Below are 17,156 nucleotides of genomic sequence, written 5' to 3'. Positions count from 1 at the left end.
TGAGCTTTGATTGTCGAAAAGTTGAGATGAGGGGTAGAGATTGTCCCACCGGGCGTGCCAGAATTTGTAGACAATAAAATTCGCGTCAAGAAAATAATAATCAAGACAGGAAGATATCACAACAATTGTTGTATTTAATTTCAGAATATGAGTGTTACAATCTCTATGATTCCTCCAATTCGTCTTTTCAACAATAAATCCAAGGGCTTTTGAGCTTGATCTTGAACTTGATGGATTTGATTTTGACTTGGACTTGAATTCAAGGGCTTTTGAGCTTGGTCTTGAATCTTCGTCTGGATCTCTAGAACTTCTAGAGAAATACTTGAGTGCTTGAATGCTTTCAGCTTGTAGAGAAATCTGCGGCGTTTGATCCACGAGCTCTCCCTGACTTCTTGTTAGAATTTCTGTCCCTTTTTTGAATTATGAGACTCCTATTTATAGTTGCAGGATGGAGGAGTTGTGATAAGGACAGACTTCTTTCGACCAATCAAAATTAAGCTGACATGCTGATATTTGATTGGCCAGAACATGTCATTTGTACACCTGGCGTATCTTCATTGGCCTTTGATTTGACCAGGCATGCTGCGTTATTTTGACACGTGGCATGATCCTATTGGCTCATTCGTTTGACTTGGCGTGCCACGTCATTTGACATGTAGCACCAATTTAGGCCTCTTGAATAAGATGACATCTTGGGCTTGACAAAGTGAGCTCATTATTTATAGCCCAAATTAATGGACTAGCCCAATAAAATCAGACCTTTAATTAAATCCGTATTTATTGGACTTAAATAATTAATTCAAAATTATATTAATCCATAATATTTGATTGGACTAATGTTTTGAATTTATTATGATCCGAAATTCTTGTTAATTAAATTTAATAAAATTTCTTTATCCACACTAAGTAGGCGTTTGGGCATGAAGTTTTCACTTTATTTGGAATTTTGAAGTTGGAGTTGTGTTTAATTATAATTTTTACAAAGAATATTTGGTTATATAAATGTATTAAAAGTAAAAAAAATAAAAAAAATAATTTTAATTATATTTAAAATTTTCGTGGTCAAACGTTATTTTCACATGAAGTCTAGCTAGTGAAGAGAAGTACAATAAATCAAAGCCACTGAAACAACATGCCTTGCAAAGTGGATTTGTATAGCCTCCCCATGTTTGTGCATACATAAGTCCGCAAAGTGGTTTTGTATCGGCCTCATGTTTGTGCTTCTTTTGTTTTGAAACGTAGTACAAGTAATAATAAATTTATTAAGGGGAAAAGGGCCAAATATACCCTTCTATTTTATTTTATTAGCCAACTTTATTCTCCGTTAGTGAAAATGAATAAATAAACAAAGTTTACACTTGTACCCCTATTTGGATGAAAAATCTCAAATCAAATTAAATTATCCGATTTTAAAAAAATTACCAAATTCCTTTCACGCCCTGACCCAGTCCCGATTTCATCTTCTTCTCCAAGAAGAATGCTCAAAAAAATTGAGTCACTCTCCTTAAATTCTCAATCAAATGAGTTCAAATTTGAAATGTAACTTCCTCAAAATTCAGTGAATAAATTTCAACCGCCAATTTCTTCAAACAAAACAAGAGGAGCTTGCATGTAAAAGAATAATTAGGAGCTTGAATCATAGTTTAGTGCACAATTTCTATCCAGGAGTAGTTTCACATACATATAATAACCCTTCCAATAAAGAGGAGCTTTGCTTGTCTCCTTATTAATTCATTGTCAAAACAAATTGAATATTATAGTTCTGTCAAAAAGAAGAATTAATAGAGGCCTAAGTTGCATTCTAATGTACAAGGGTTAACTGTCTTCTTAGTTCTGCGGTTGGAGAAGATCATCAATTATTCACAATCAAGATCAAAGTAATGGGAGATCCAGCCGAAGGTATAATTAGGTTAAACTTACTTAAGCTAATCACAAAAATATGACTCTCAATTGGGCTGCACACAAGTGAATGCCAAGCCAGTGTACAGTGAAAACTAGAGTAATTTATTTTATACGAAACCACCAATTTTTTTATTTTTTTTATTTTTTGGTTCAGAGTTGGTAAAGTGAAGCTTAAGGTTCAATGGTGATAAAAACATTTCAACATTTGTTTGAAGATATTGGGGGTTTAGATTTGTTCACTGAATTTTAAGGAAGTTGTAACTCAAATTTGAGCTCATTCAATTGAGAATTGAAGGAGATTGGCTCAATTTTTTTTTAGCACTCTTCTTGGAGAAGAAGATGAAATCGGGGTTGGGTCGGGGCGGGTTGGGTCTGGAAGGGATTGACTAATTTTTTAAAAATCGGATAATGTAATTTGATTTGGGGTTTTCCATCCAAATAGGGGTGCATGTGTAAATTTTGTTGACGGCAGGGGTATATTTGTTCATTTTCACTAATGAAGAATAAAGTTAGCTAATAAAATAAAGTAGAGAGATATATTTGACCCTTTTCTCTTTATTAAGTGAGAGGTCCTTAGTTAGATATGCTCGTCCTAAGAACGACTACTTTTCTTAAATAAATTTATGTGCACTTCTCTTAAAAAAATATTCAATGGCAGCATTCGTCCTAGTTACTTTTTATCTCTTTAAATTTCACTTAATTAAACTACGGTAATTTCAATAATTTTTTAAATGACTTCCTATTTTTCTAAAACACAAAAAGAGTTTGAAACAAAATTAAAGATATATCGGATCAGATGTGTCCTTTGTTAGACCATATACAAAGAGTAATAATGAATCAGTTATATGATGATGGTAGCATTACACGTTCCATAGTTTGTTGCTTAAGCAATTATTGAACTATTGGAAATAAATGAATAAAGTTAATTTTTTTCTTTTATATTAAAAAAGTTATTTTTTTATTTCACTCAAAAGGTCATTTAAGTCCGAAAGAAATTTATCTAAACATCTTTTAATGGCATGGAGGCCGAAATTTTTTAAGCCAAAAAAATTAGATAACATTAAATCCAACATATTTTAACAAGAAGCCTCTTATTCAGTTCGATACTCGTCCTTTATATGCTAAATAATTCCCAAGAAATCCTACACACACTTAACAAATTTTCTTATATGTATAAAATTGATAAATATTTTGGACATAAATACTTACATAGAGAGAGCTTGTCAGCTTAAAAACACCATCTAGAATGGTTCTGAATTATTAAGTGAAATAGCAAAGATAAGTAATTTTCTAATTTCTATACAAAAAGAAAAGAAAAAAAGTGACTTTGTTCACCTATTTTGAAAGTTCAATAAATGTTTACCCAATAAACTCCACATTTTACCTATTTTGTTATTTTTCCTTATTGCTTATATTAGGAGACCGAGTTCATGACCTAATAAAAATGCTAATTTTGTTATATCATCATTTCCATAAGATATTAGTAAAATAATACAATAGATTAATAAATAAAATCGTAATCATTTTGTCCTATTCAAAGTATAGCTGATCATAATAAACTATTTTCTTTCCACCTATTCCCCCGAATATTAATCGAGGAAATGAGATCTCTTGCCCCTTACAATTTGAATAAAAGAAAATGATCTTTTAAGATTTCTTATGTGTAAAAATGAAGATCTCTTATAAAAAGGTTATAAAATCAAAAATATTTTGTCAGTGGCCTACAAACCCACTCCCCCTCCCCCCCCCCCCCCCCCCAAAAAAAAACAAATCCATAAGTAACTTGTTTTCTGATGTTTTGTCTGATAGTTACGAATCTAATGAATAGTGATTAGTGTTTTCAAGGGCGAGCGAAATGCACTAAAAACTTACCGAGACGTACTAGCGGAGCACAAGTATCATGGGGCGTAAGTTTTAACATTTACGCATTGGCTTAGGCGTAAGTCCTAACGTTCTGGGCGTTCTGTTGGGGTGTAAGCCCAGAAAATTTTAGAGCCAAAATTACTTAATAAATCTTTGTCTTGATACTTGAATACTCAAAGGTTAATTCATAGTAAATATCAAACCAAAAGAACTCAAAAGTCAAAGACTTCTTCTAATTATCTATCTTAATTTCACTTTTTTTAACTTTGACCTCCAATTCTGCTTCCATGCTTGCAGCTTTTTTCTTTATGATTTAATGAGGTTTATGTGGTGTGCCTCGAAGCTTACACCTCGCTCCATATTAGATAAAATGCTCGTCTTATGGCTCATGCCTTTTAAAACACTGGTAGAGAGATTATCAACCGATGTAAGAAGATACTCCAAATCCTCTCCTCCATTTTTTTATTTCGTACTTCACTCAATTAACACAGATTATGTGATATTTTTACGATTTAGTAGTAAAACACAATTTAGCATTAATTATGTAACACAATTTATGTTAATTGTATAACGTACAAAATAAAGTTCCTCTCCACTTTCCTATCCTATATACTACGGTTGGAGACAGGTGGGTCCAGAAGCAGAAGTGCACATGCGTCTTTGTTACATGAATCTAGAGCCCTCTAGGTCAGCGTGGGGGTTACCATAACCACTGCCGACATTTTAATTGTCTAATTTACTCCTCTATATTTATTACTCCATCCGTTGACTATAAATTGTCCACTATTTTATTAAAAATAAATTTTTATTTTTACTTATCCACTTTTATATATATATAGAGAAAATCAATTTATTTTTTCTGTTTTGAATCATCATTAATTACTCATTAGAAATTATTTTTCAAATTCATTAAGACTATATACCAATTAAATAGGTATCATAGTAAATTATGTATTTTATTTATTATTTTTTAAAAGGTGTGTAAAATCTATATTGAATAAGTAAAAGCGAACGGATGGAGTATTAAATTACATTATCTGTTACTATTATATCTTTCGATCATTTATACTTACAACTTCTGCTCCATATATTTCTCATCAAGATTATATGTCGTTAGTCCTTATATTATAGGAGTATATAACATGAACTTCTCGCTTGTAAATTAAAGCTAGTATAAAAAGCTCTATATTTTCTTCCAACTAAAAATAAATAATATTGGTACAATTATATGAATTTATCTTTAATTAGCAATTAGATTTTACTTTGGCATCCAATTTATTGCAATCCTCATCTTCTATCCACAGCGTGAGTATAGACAGGAGGAGTTATCCAACTAAAGGTAAAAATTGTTGAGCAAAATTGCGCCATCAATTTCACGCAACAAGTTAATCAGTTGTTTAAATACATGTGAATCGACATATTCATACATTCAAAGTAATTTTACGGATAAATCAATAACATTTTTTTTTTCAGTTCGCGATTTAGAACTTGCTAAAATAGTGATGGAGTAGGACTTAATACATAACGAGCATCAACTTAAATTCCAAACGTTTTTCTTTATCATGAGATAAGAATACAAGTCAACATTCGGATAATATCAACTTGTCGGAATCAACATATACTAGCAAAATAGTAAGGAAAGCATCACATGATCACTGTCTAAGAGAAGGAAATTTTATTGAAATCTTTGATTCCAACTTTTCACATGCACTGGCCAAGTTTGTGAACTTTCGAAATCTAATTCCTAATGGAATTTCATGGACTGCCGACTGCCGAGACTTTATGGACTTTCCATAATGTGCAATACCAAAATTGATTTGTTTTTTCAGAATATTTTATTGAAAAGTAGAATCCCATTCAAAATGGATCTACGTTGCAAGCCTATTACTAGGGGTGTTCATGGTTCGGTTTGGGTCGGTTATTGGTTAAAATCATAACCAAACCAATTTAGTCGGTTTTTAAATGTCTAAAACCATAACCAAACCAAGTAAAATAATAACCACCGGTTTGGTTATTGTCGGTTTGGTTCGGTTTGGTTCGATTTTTCGGTTTATGACTAGCCGTGACAATTCAAATATTCTCTCTCTACATTCTTCAAATTTCTTATGAAGCTCTTTTTTCCTCACGGCCCATAAGGATGAACTTTGCTGCATATTGAGGGAAAGACACGCTGTTGGCAAATCAGGTGGACCAAACTTGCAACGCAGTTTAGATTCAAAAGAACAAGTCAAACAGAGGTTTCAAAATACAAACAACCCTTATGCTTATGACTTATTAGAGTTGGGCTTGAATTGTTGGACATATTCTTTTAAGACACGGGCCTTAAAAATAAGTAGATCAAAATTAAATTAATAATTAAAAGGTATAAAATATCTTTAATTATTTATGAAAAGCTAATATTATACATATAAATAATTATAAATTTTATGTATATAATTATCGGTTTGGTTCGGTTATTTATTCGGTTATTTTTTACTATAACCATAACCAAACCAAATATTATCGGTTTTTCAAATTTAAAACCAAACCAAACCAAACTAAACCAAATGTCGGTTATTTTATTCGGTTTGGTTTTGGTTTTAACCAAAACTGTGAACAGCCCTACCTCTTACGACTTGTTTGGATGGTTGTTACTTATCGTTTCTTAGGGTACCGTATTTATTTTTATTATATCGTATTGTATTATTTTGATGAATATAGTTTGAATTGATCGTATTATTTTTCATCTTTTTATTATGTTACGCACCAACAATATAAAGAAAAATCTTATCAGGATTACAAAGAAAAAACAGGAGTTGTGGTAGAACTATTATGAAAGAGCTAGGATAAAAGATGAAGTAGAATTATTAAATAGATCAGATGGTAAAATGGCCCAAATAAGAATTAAGATCTCTTGCCCTTGTACAATTTGAATAGAAGAAAATAACATTTTCAGATCTTTTATGTGTAAAAAATGAAGATCTGTTGTAAAAAAGTTAGTATAAAACTTAAAAAGTTTGTAAAAGCTAAAAAAAAAAAAATTCTCCCCAAAATATATATCTAATGTACGAAAGTAATGAAAATATAGCCGGATAATTATTTTGATTACTCCTGACTCGTTTCTTTTGATTGACCTTTAATCCCTTTCTCATGCGATACAAAATATTCTAATCTTTATCCCATAAGATCATCACAACATGGTGATCTAGTTGGATCACTAATGTCCAATTATGATCCTACAATCAAGAATTCTGATTACAGTTTATGATATTTTTTCAATTTATTTTCATACAATTCAAAACTTTTTAAAAATATTTGGTACGATTATAAATCTGTATAAAAATTTTCATTTTATTAAAAGAAATTTAATAACTGATTCGATACGACTCGATTTGGTCGATTTTGCTGATTTTTACTTCTTCATTTCAAAATGTTTGTCTTACTTTTCTTTTTAGTCCGTTTAAAAAAGAATGTTTTTTTTTATAACTCTTTAATTCTAACTTTTTACATGATATGTTTAAGATCATAAAATTAAAGAACATTTTAGTGCATTCTGCATATTTGTAATTAATTATCACAAGATTCAAAAATTTAATATATATTTTTTTAAAATTTTGTACCTAATTAAAACCAAATAAACATTTTGAAATAGAGGGAGTAATGAATCATTGACAATTTGACATTCCTAAGAGAGGAATCATACATTTGACAGAAGCCAATGAGAGAAGGAAAAATAAGGTTACAGGACACACAACTGTGGAATATTGGGTAAGGTTTTAATGATACCCATCGCTAATCATCCTTACATCCTACCTTTTTAGATGGTTACACGTGCATACGATTATAGAGATCATTTTGGGACTCACAATCACATACTGACAGAAATAATATACATACTTGACAATCGACATTTGATTTTTCACATCGATCTAAAACTAAATTGAAAACGGTTTATAGTCCAAATTAAACCCAGTTAGTATCTTAGCAGGCTTTGGCCATGAAACTCAAATATTTTTCACTTTATTTGAAATTTAGGATTGGAGTTGAAGAGGAAATTATGTTTGGTTATAGTGTTTGCAAAGAATATTTGATTGTTTGAATATAGTGAAAGTGAAAATAAAGTTTTTGGTGTTTTTCAAAATTTCACATACAACTTTAAGTTATATCTAGAATTTTTATGATCAAACGCTGATTTTTAAATAAAATGAAAAAAATCTTGAAAAAGGTGAAAATTCGCATGGCGAAACGGTTCATTAGTATCCATCTCTCCTATCTCATGAAACTTTCTTTTGTTTTAGGTGTACAAATTTCAACCATAAGCGGTCACACAATTTAGGGGTGGACAAAAATGTTCACTGGTCAATGGTCGTTATACCATCAAAATGGTAAATACTTTTCCCCACTCCATGTTTACCTTAAATTCAATAATATATGTCTTCTCCATATTCTTTTATACCTAATTTGATAAATTAGTGTACATTTGCATATTATTTATTATTTAATTATTATAAAATATATCAATTTAATATAAATATCGAGCATAACTAAATTTTTTTATCATATTAACCTCATACTCTTTTGGTAAATATTTACTCATATGGAGTGTTTATACCAAATTATGTTAGTTAATGATTTAATGATATTAAAATGAAAGTAAATTGATTATATTAATTTAAAAATTTATACTATGCAAATATGTATTATTCATCTATATATTAATTAAATTTATATGCAAATGGGTTTTTACCTGATTATTTCTTTCATTATGTCATCTTATTATTTGATTGTTATTATTGCTTGTTATTACTTATGTTTTTCTATCTCTCTTTTCTTCTCTTTCGGACTATCGAAAACAGCCTTTCTACCAGTCACATGATAAAAATAAGATCTACTTACCATCTATTCTCTTCAAACCACACATGATGAGATTTTACTGTATTGTTGGTGGTGGGTTTTTACCCGCCTCATCCAAAAGAACAAAAAGAAATAAAACCCCAAAACCACCCATGACAACCAGGTGGCTGAAAAATATATGGGAAAAGGAAACAGACGGCTGATGTTTCTTGATTTAACTGGTAGTAGCTTTGGTTACACGCGCCCACACCCCATTAATATATCAACAAAAAATTGGCCACTGGCCATTCAAAGTTCATCCAAATCTAAATCTTTCACGCAACAAAGAATCCTCCAAAAACTCTTTCCCCTTTTCTCAAAGTTCTTTGCTTTACAAGAAAAATTCACCAAAAGCCCCCATCTCTCCTTTTTGATTTATCTCCCAGCTTTTTTCTCAAGAAAATCCAAGTTCTTGGCTTTTCAACAAAATCTATAAAAACCCAAGGTCTTTTTGTTGCACCCCTCGAAAAGAAGAAGTAGGTTTTGGGAGATTGAGATGCTGCACTTGTTCTTTGCGGTGGCGTTTTCAGCAGTGCCTTTGACTCTATATATACCTCCAATGAGAAGTTTGAATCTATTTGTTGAAACTATGGAGGATCTTTGTAGGGAATCAAGTGTTTATACTGGAAGGATGTATCCTAGGATAAGGCATGCTTGGTCTAGGATCTTGAATTGTATGCTTTGTGTCACTACAAGGTAGAAGAACATTATTCAAGATTCATGGAGTGTGCTGGAATGAAAAATTAGGAAAGTTTGAGCCTTTTTTGCTTTGTAAATAACATATTTTGGTCCCTTTTTTTGTTTTAATTTTCCTTTCATTTTTTAGAGTTTTTGTTTTCAAGTTGTAACCTGTAATAGTTCTGGTTTGTGGATCCGAGACTCTTTGTTTCAGAGTTTTGATGGTTCATGTAAATCAAGCGCATTAATAAAATTATAGGTTGCAATTGTTTCTGTTTCTATGCAAAATTCAATTTTTTATGGTGGTTCAAAGGAATTGCTAATGAGGTTTAGATGTAGACTTGCTTCTTGGGGTTTATGAGATGAATATTGCTTCTATGCAAAATTCAATTTTTTATGATGGTTCAAAGGAATTGCTAATGAGGTTTTAGATTAAACTTGCTTCTTGGGGTTTATGAGATGAATATTGCTGTTTTGGTTATCATTGTTCTAAGAAAATTATTGCAAAGTGAGAAGATGAGGACTCCTTTTCTGCTATGGGGTTCTTTTTGGTACTCCTCCTTTATTGGTCCATCTATTTGGAAAAAATGATAATAAATGAAGACTAGAGCTGTTTTTGGGTTCATGGTGGTTGATCCTTAATCTTTTCTAATCTTATCCTTCTAATAACGTTTCTAGTATCTTCTAAAAACTGAGTACCATGCCCCATAGCTGAAAATCAACTTTTTCCAACTTCAAACATAGGATAAGCATGAACAATAAATTAATAATATTATTTAATACACTGGAGTCTGGACCTTTGAACTGTTTTCTTACAAAACTTATTATCACCAAAGACCAAATAAATGGGGCAAAATCAATAGATTGATTGAGTGTATCAGAACTATAAAGAATGAATGAATTTGTCTATGGAAAACAAAATGACACTTTTCAAGTATGAAGGAATAACACTTGTGCAGCAACAGTGTCTTGATCTATTAGCTGGAAAGTGTGCAAGGCTTCAAGAACCAGAAAACATCCAAAGGTCTTGAAGCTTCTTTTTCAACAACAATAGGACCACCTCTCTGCCCTTGTTGATTATTACTCATCATTTTCCCTGTATCTTCCTTTCTCTTCCCTTCATTGCTGCTCTGTCCCAGTTCTTGAAGGATCCCCCTTGTCTCCTAATGTTATTTCATCATACAGATTCAGTGTTATTAATCAAACTCAAGATAATTTGATCAGACTTTCATCAAAGCATTAAAAATTGAACACGATTGAAGTATTTTCGGAGCAACTCTTGCTTTTTTATCGTAACAATCAATCAAGAACAAGCTAGTGGTTGTAACAGCACAATAAGCCATATTAACAATCTAAATAGTTCTGTTTCTTGCCATAGTTCATCTCAAATAGCATATGAAAATAAATTTGGAGGATTAGTTGGTTGTAGCTAAAATTGCTTGAACTGGACTATAAATAAGACCAGCTCTTGAGTCTAACTTAACACAGAAAGTTAGCTCATAAGGTGTGAGGATTGCAAGGAGATAAGGGCCCATGCACTTATCGACAACTAGAAAATAACAATCTCCATTATGTTTTGATGAGAAAGGTTCATATGGGGGACTCTGCAGCATACTTCAAAGAGGGTATTGTGAAAATTTATGAACAAGTGTCACTATGCAAAATTAAATCAGACTGCTGCTCGCGAGTATTCAACTGCAAAATTCAATCTAGTGACATACCAGAGGCCTAGATTTCAAAGCCTTAGATGGAGTGGCCTTTGTAATTCCACGGCTGGCTGCGAAACACTGAGGAGTTGGAGGATTTGTGCGGATTTGGGACAAGATTTCTTCATCTTTGCGCTTAATGTTCTTCACATCCACAAATATTGGAGTATTTTCTGCATTATCATTTCTCCTGCATATTCACCAACAGTAATCTCAGTACCTCTTAACAATGTATCTGTTTGGCCAATGGTTTCATTAGGTAACTCAACAGAAAATACACCCCCTCTAATGTTTTACTTGTTGATGTTATTCGCACAGGCAGATGGAGCCTTACATGTTGAGCTGAATCTAGTATTTTTGACACAAAACATATATATGTAAAAGAACAACTAAAATTTCAACAAACATTATATTTTGAACCTATAAGTTAAAATTACAATGAATTCAGTGATAAGAACTTTAAAGATTGAACCTATCAAGTTTAGATTCTCGATCCGACTTTGAATGGTTACCGTTTAAATTTCAGGATTAGCAAACCATGTTCCTTTTCAAGCTCTATCTTAGTACCTCTTAACAATGTATCTGTTTGGCCAATGGTTTCATTAGGTAACTCAACAGAAAATACACCCCCTCTAATGTTTTACTTGTTGATGTTATTCGCACAGGCAGATGGAGCCTTACATGTTGAGCTGAATCTAGTATTTTTGACACAAAACATATATATGTAAAAGAACAACTAAAATTTCAACAAACATTATATTTTGAACCTATAAGTTAAAATTACAATGAATTCAGTGATAAGAACTTTAAAGATTGAACCTATCAAGTTTAGATTCTCGATCCGACTTTGAATGGTTACCGTTTAAATTTCAGGATTAGCAAACCATGTTCCTTTTCAAGCTCTATCTTAAAAAATTGGTTAACTAAATAAATTTTGTGATGCTTTGTGAAGTTTAGTGTTATGTGAAACTTACAGTTTCCTTTTCTGCTTCTCCTTAATGTTGTTGCTCTTTGCCACTATTTCATTAGTCTCTTTAGTCATCTCAAGTAATGGCTTCCTTTCCCTTTGCTCATCATCAACAAGACAATCTTTTGCCTTTGGTTTATTTCCCATCAGTGGACTTGTTTCCAAGTTCTCATCTATACCCTTCTCTCTCTCTTTAGTCCTGGTGACTACTAGTCTCTTCAGCTCATTGCAAAACTCAGAAACCTTGTTCAACAAATCCCCACCAGCAAATAGATTCCTAGCTGACATAGTACTTCTCAACTTTGGTATCTCTTCTTCTTTTTCATTCTTCTCTGCGCTCGACTTGATTGTTTGTTTCATCAATTTACTCCTGAACAACCTTGGAGGGGTTGCGAAATTGGGATTCTGGTTTTCACTATCTTCAATTATCTTATCGCATTTCAAGTCCTTATTCAATGATACTGATGGTTGAATTTGCCCTCTCTTCTTCAGTGTTGCATCTCTGAAATTGAAAACAACGTTCGGTTCATAATCTTGTCCAAGTAAAATTCAGTAGAATCCATTTGCATAAAGAAAAAAACTTGGATATTTTATTTTTTTCATTAGTTACCTCTTATTTCGTTCCCCAAGAGGAATATCAGATACACTAGCTGACCTTTGAAGCTGTAAAATTACAACAAAGTTAGCAAAAATTGAAGGTAAAATTTGTCAAACAACCAAACAGTAAATGACAAACATCACAAGAAAAATTGGGAAACATTAAAAGGTAAATAAAGATTGATTGCTGAATTTCCCACCCCCACATAAATTGACAAGCAAACTCTTGAAACTAGCAGAAACACTGAAATTACTTCTCTTTTTCCTCAATAAAAATGAAGAGCAAATCTTTGATTCTTGAACTGAATGGAGAAACTAACCATTACCCACAAGAATTTATAACACTTAAAACTAGCAGGAAAACTCAAATTACGAATACCCTTTTCCACATTTCATCAACTGAGAGATGAGAAGCGCAAACAATAACTTAAATAACAAAATTTCGGACTAAAAAATAGGAAAGAAAGCACAAACCTTAGAGGAGGAGGAGGAAAGGGTAGCTACTTTGTAGAAATCTTCCACTGTCTTTGGATGATTACACTCTGGATTAAGAAAAGCACCAAAATTAAGTCAAAAAAATAATTATAAAGAATTGAACTCATTTATAATAACTCAGTTGTTATTTGGATGAGTTACCAGGTCTGCAGAACCAAGCGTCATCCTCAACAGGAACATCAGGGGCAAAGAAATCTACCCATTTTGGAGCGTTAAAATGTTCATAAAGATCATCTTTAACAAATCTTGAATCAATTCTTTTCCAATCAATAATGGCTATCTCCATAAAGACTACCAAAAATGGGTTACAGAAAAAAGAAAAAAAAAAAAAAGAACCAAAAGGGAGCAAGAAGAAAAAGAGTTTAAGGCTCAGTTAGAACAGAGTTTGTACAAAAATAGGAGAAATGGAAAAATAAAGAGAGAGAGAGAGAGAGAGAGAGATTATAGTGAATGAAATCACAGGTGAAATGCAACGTTTCTTTGTTGTTGTTGTTGAAGGAGCTGACAACAAAGAGTATTCAAGAAGACCGTTGGGATTTAAGGCTCTTTGGAGGTTTTTATTATTTATTTCCTTTTTGACCGTTAGGGATTTTCTCATTTATTTATTTACTTACTGCTGATGTTTAATCAATGGGAAATTGGGAATTACGTTGCAGATCTAGTTTCTGATCCAACGCATCTATCATTTGCTCTTCTTGAGTTCTCATTTTAGAAAACTTTATATTTACCAATTATTTTAGTCATAATTACCTATATTTTTCTTTTCCATCACGATTGCCTAATTAAAGGTTTTATGTACTACAATCATGAGCTTTGGCAAAGCCACCCTAATACGAATGGGATTTTTTTCTAAAAGTATTACATAACATACATTTTAGTTGTCCAGTTGATCATCCCATTTTGTTTTTACTATACTTCCCATTTAAGGAACTTTTAGTTAAATATGACAAAACAATATGAAAAGACCTTTTAACAAAGAATAACTTGAAATACTAAAAATTGTTTCTGAAAAAATGTCAAAATTCTGAATGCAAGCATGAATATATATAATTTTCAATGTGAATTTCAGATTTTACTTTCTCAAAAATTATTTGTACAACCTACATGTTTCTTTAATATTTTGATAGACATAGAATAAAAAACAAATAAAATATTGATTTGGTTATTGGGGGAAAAATCAAAACTCTGCTAAAGGTGGGGATATTTTTTCTTAAGACATATAATGGAGGTTAAATGTAGATACTTTTCAACAATAAAGGGGTAAGGGTGTTCGGTACGGAGGAAATGCTTTCCAATTTTCTCATGTTCAGTTGGTCAAACTATTAGAAAAATATTTTTTCTAAGAAAATAAGTTCCTTAAAAATGTCGGAAATGACTTCCCTAATTCAAGTAGGGAAAACAAATCCCACAAGTGGCATTCCACATTGATTGTTTTCTCCTTGTCCTCCAATGCTTCTCATCTTCACCCCCACCCACCCCAACCCCACCCCCATAGTATTTGACTAGTTATATACAAATACTTTCAGGAAAATATTTTTTACTTATGTATCGAACACAAAAAAATAAGTAAGAAATCCACTTATTTTCCCGAGAAATATTTTCCTTTCGTACCGAACACACCCAGCCTCCCTATCTTTCGAGATAGTGGTAAGGTCTGCGTACACTTTACCCTCCCCAGACCCCACATTGTGGGATTTCACTGGATATGTTGTTGTTGTAGTACCGAACACACCCTAAATCTATCCTTGTTCCTTTGATAAAATTGTATCTGATGCCTTAAATATCGACGCAATCAGAACAAAAACCCATCCCCTTTAAATTAATTTAACAATTTTCTCCAATTCTATATGATTTTAAACAAATAAACCTGTAAGGCAAAAAATTATTTTCTCCTATGATGGTCAAAGGAGGGACAAAATTGATGTCACGACCCAATCGGAGGGCCATGACGGACACCCGGAGCTAACCCACCAGACACCTCTCATCATACTTTCACAATCATATCTAGGTGAGCCACATGGCCTGCTAACAATCTCTACGCATCAATAATACCACTTCTATTGGGCTAAGACACTTTTATATGAACATCAACAAACATGCCCATATACATATATACAAGTCGACGAGGCTGAGAAAATGATATGCAAAATATGAGCCTACAAGGCTAAAAGACATCTAACTGTACACAACTGTCTACGAGCCTCTAAAAAGAGTATGTAACATCATATAGAAGGGATAGGGCCCCGCCATGCCCATATATACACAAAAGAATAGTACCAACAACTGTAGCTCCGAATCAAGTGGAGCTCCTCTAAGTAGTCTCTGAATGAGCAGCCTAAGGATCAAGTCTATCTCCCTATCCACCCGCGGGCACGACGCAGCGTCCACAAACAAAAGGACGTCAGTACGAACAATGTACTGAGTATGTAAGACATAGTCAATAGCCTAATAGAAGCATGATGTCACACCCCATTTTAACCGGGTTGATTTAGAAGTATGACATATTGGGGATTCCTAAATTATTGTTTTAAGGAGTCGCCACCTAATTAATTTAACGATGAATTAGGACATCTAAATGTTAACTAAGGTAAAGTTGAAACTAAACCTCTGTTAATAGTCTGCTTAACCAGTGTGATTCTAGGTAAGGGCTCTATATCATCCTAAAGGGAAGGGATTAGGCATCCTTTAGGATCCGTTAACTTACGGTTATCCGACCAAACTTAGGTTAATTAATTCAGATTAAATATAATGCTTAAATCTTAAGAAAAAATAGGTTGTAAATGTTGTTGAGGTTCTAAAGGAAAGCATAATGATGCTATTTAAACTAACTTGAAAAAATACATAGTAGTCCACTTAAAAAATAAAACTTATAAATGTTGTTAAGCTTGAGATGATAATTTTATTATAAAAATGAGGCTTGCAAAATATAATAATTTGTACATAAATAGAACCCTTTAAGAAAATACCTAACCAATTTAAACTTGAGTAAAATTACATCATACGAGTGCAATGGCGTAGAAAATCATAGACTTAAAATAGGATGCAAAAGATGATAAATTTTCCCTTTTTTTAAACTTTATTTAATTATGCTTGGTTAAAATATATATGATTGATTCAAACTTGAAAGTTATTTATGAAAATAATACTTGAATTTATATTTGAGTATTAACAATGCTTTTGAAATGTCTATGATAGTAAAATATGATTTCTTTTACTTAAAATATATGATCATGCCATTTTGCAAATCAATTATATAAAATAAAATAAATATTAGATGTTTTAACATGAAAAGAAAACAATAAAACTTATGGAATTAATTTTAATCTTCTTTAAACTAACTACCCATTACTAAAAAAACTAAGCCTACTAATTAATTTAAGAATCATCTAAGTTCAGGAAAATGAAAAAAATAAAAAGAGTATTAGTTGCACAAATACAAATCAAATGTATAAAATGAGATAAGGAAGCAAGAAATATTAAATGGGCTGTTGATTGCTGCTGTTGGGCTTTTAGCCCAATAGTTCCTTTATATAGCCTGTTGCGGCTGTTGTTGTCAATTGGGCTTCGGCCTAGAAGTTTATTTCTTTAGAATGAGCTGCAGACAGGGATGGGTTGATGAAGAGATCTCGTTGGGCTTTTAGCCCCAACATCAAATGCGGAGGAAGAACGAGTCTCTCGGACTCGTATATGTGAGGTTCATGCAAAAAAAATGAAAGAAAAGAGAGAAAAGAATTAAGACATAACCCATAAATACGACTAAACATGTATAATGCAAATTCAAGGTGGACAAGTGGATTATGCATATTTGCAATGGATAACCATACGGGGAGGGACACGATATGCAGTACCCTGCTAACAGACGTGTGCATTTGAAGCATAAATGTAAACCAAACAGACAGCAGGCATAGAATTTGGTCATGTGAACAGGCCTTTGGCATCTTCCTTTTTTAACACATTAGCTGGACATAGTAATCTCAACATCTTTATAAATCCCAGCAAAACATCATACAAAGGCATGTACCCATCTAATCCTAGAATCTTCTTAAGTGAGCCTAATCAGGTTTACATTTAACAAG

General features: G+C 32.2%; 2 protein-coding genes across 2 annotated transcripts; one reads left to right on the top strand and one right to left on the bottom strand.

The window, feature by feature from the left end:
• The first annotated feature begins 8,819 nt into the window (after positions 1-8,819).
• Positions 8,820-9,594, top strand: LOC132644605 (uncharacterized). The gene has a single exon (XM_060361207.1). The coding sequence runs from the start codon at positions 9,134-9,136 to the stop codon at positions 9,335-9,337; it is 204 nt and encodes a 67-aa protein (XP_060217190.1). The 5' UTR covers positions 8,820-9,133; the 3' UTR covers positions 9,338-9,594.
• A 462-nt stretch (positions 9,595-10,056) lies between these two features.
• On the bottom strand, positions 10,057-13,613 carry LOC132644604 (uncharacterized). The gene is made up of 6 exons (XM_060361206.1): positions 13,222-13,613; positions 13,060-13,127; positions 12,599-12,651; positions 11,996-12,490; positions 11,037-11,211; positions 10,057-10,478 (listed from the first exon to the last, which is right to left on the bottom strand). The coding sequence occupies exons 1-6, from the start codon at positions 13,364-13,366 to the stop codon at positions 10,293-10,295; spliced, it is 1,122 nt and encodes a 373-aa protein (XP_060217189.1). The 5' UTR covers positions 13,367-13,613; the 3' UTR covers positions 10,057-10,292.
• Between the last annotated feature and the right edge of the window lie 3,543 nt (positions 13,614-17,156).

This window comes from Lycium barbarum, chromosome 6 (genome assembly GCF_019175385.1).
Source record: "Lycium barbarum isolate Lr01 chromosome 6, ASM1917538v2, whole genome shotgun sequence".
Lineage (NCBI taxonomy): Eukaryota > Viridiplantae > Streptophyta > Magnoliopsida > Solanales > Solanaceae > Lycium > Lycium barbarum.
The sequence above is the reverse complement of the archived record's forward strand: the minus strand, read 5'-3'. Positions and strand labels throughout refer to the sequence as shown.

Bases quoted from the DNA above. Each gene is read 5' to 3' on its own strand.
- LOC132644604 (XM_060361206.1), bottom strand. From the start codon at position 13,366: ATGGAGATAGCCATTATTGATTGGAAAAGAATTGATTCAAGATTTGTT. The intron at 13,128-13,221 runs GTAACTCATCCA...TTCTTAATCCAG, and splicing joins CGCTTGGTTCTGCAGACCTG to AGTGTAATCATCCAAAGACA. The intron at 10,479-11,036 runs GTATGTCACTAG...AAATAACATTAG, and splicing joins CTTTGAAATCTAGGCCTCTG to GAGACAAGGGGGATCCTTCA.
- LOC132644605 (XM_060361207.1), top strand. From the start codon at position 9,134: ATGCTGCACTTGTTCTTTGCGGTGGCGTTTTCAGCAGTGCCTTTGACT.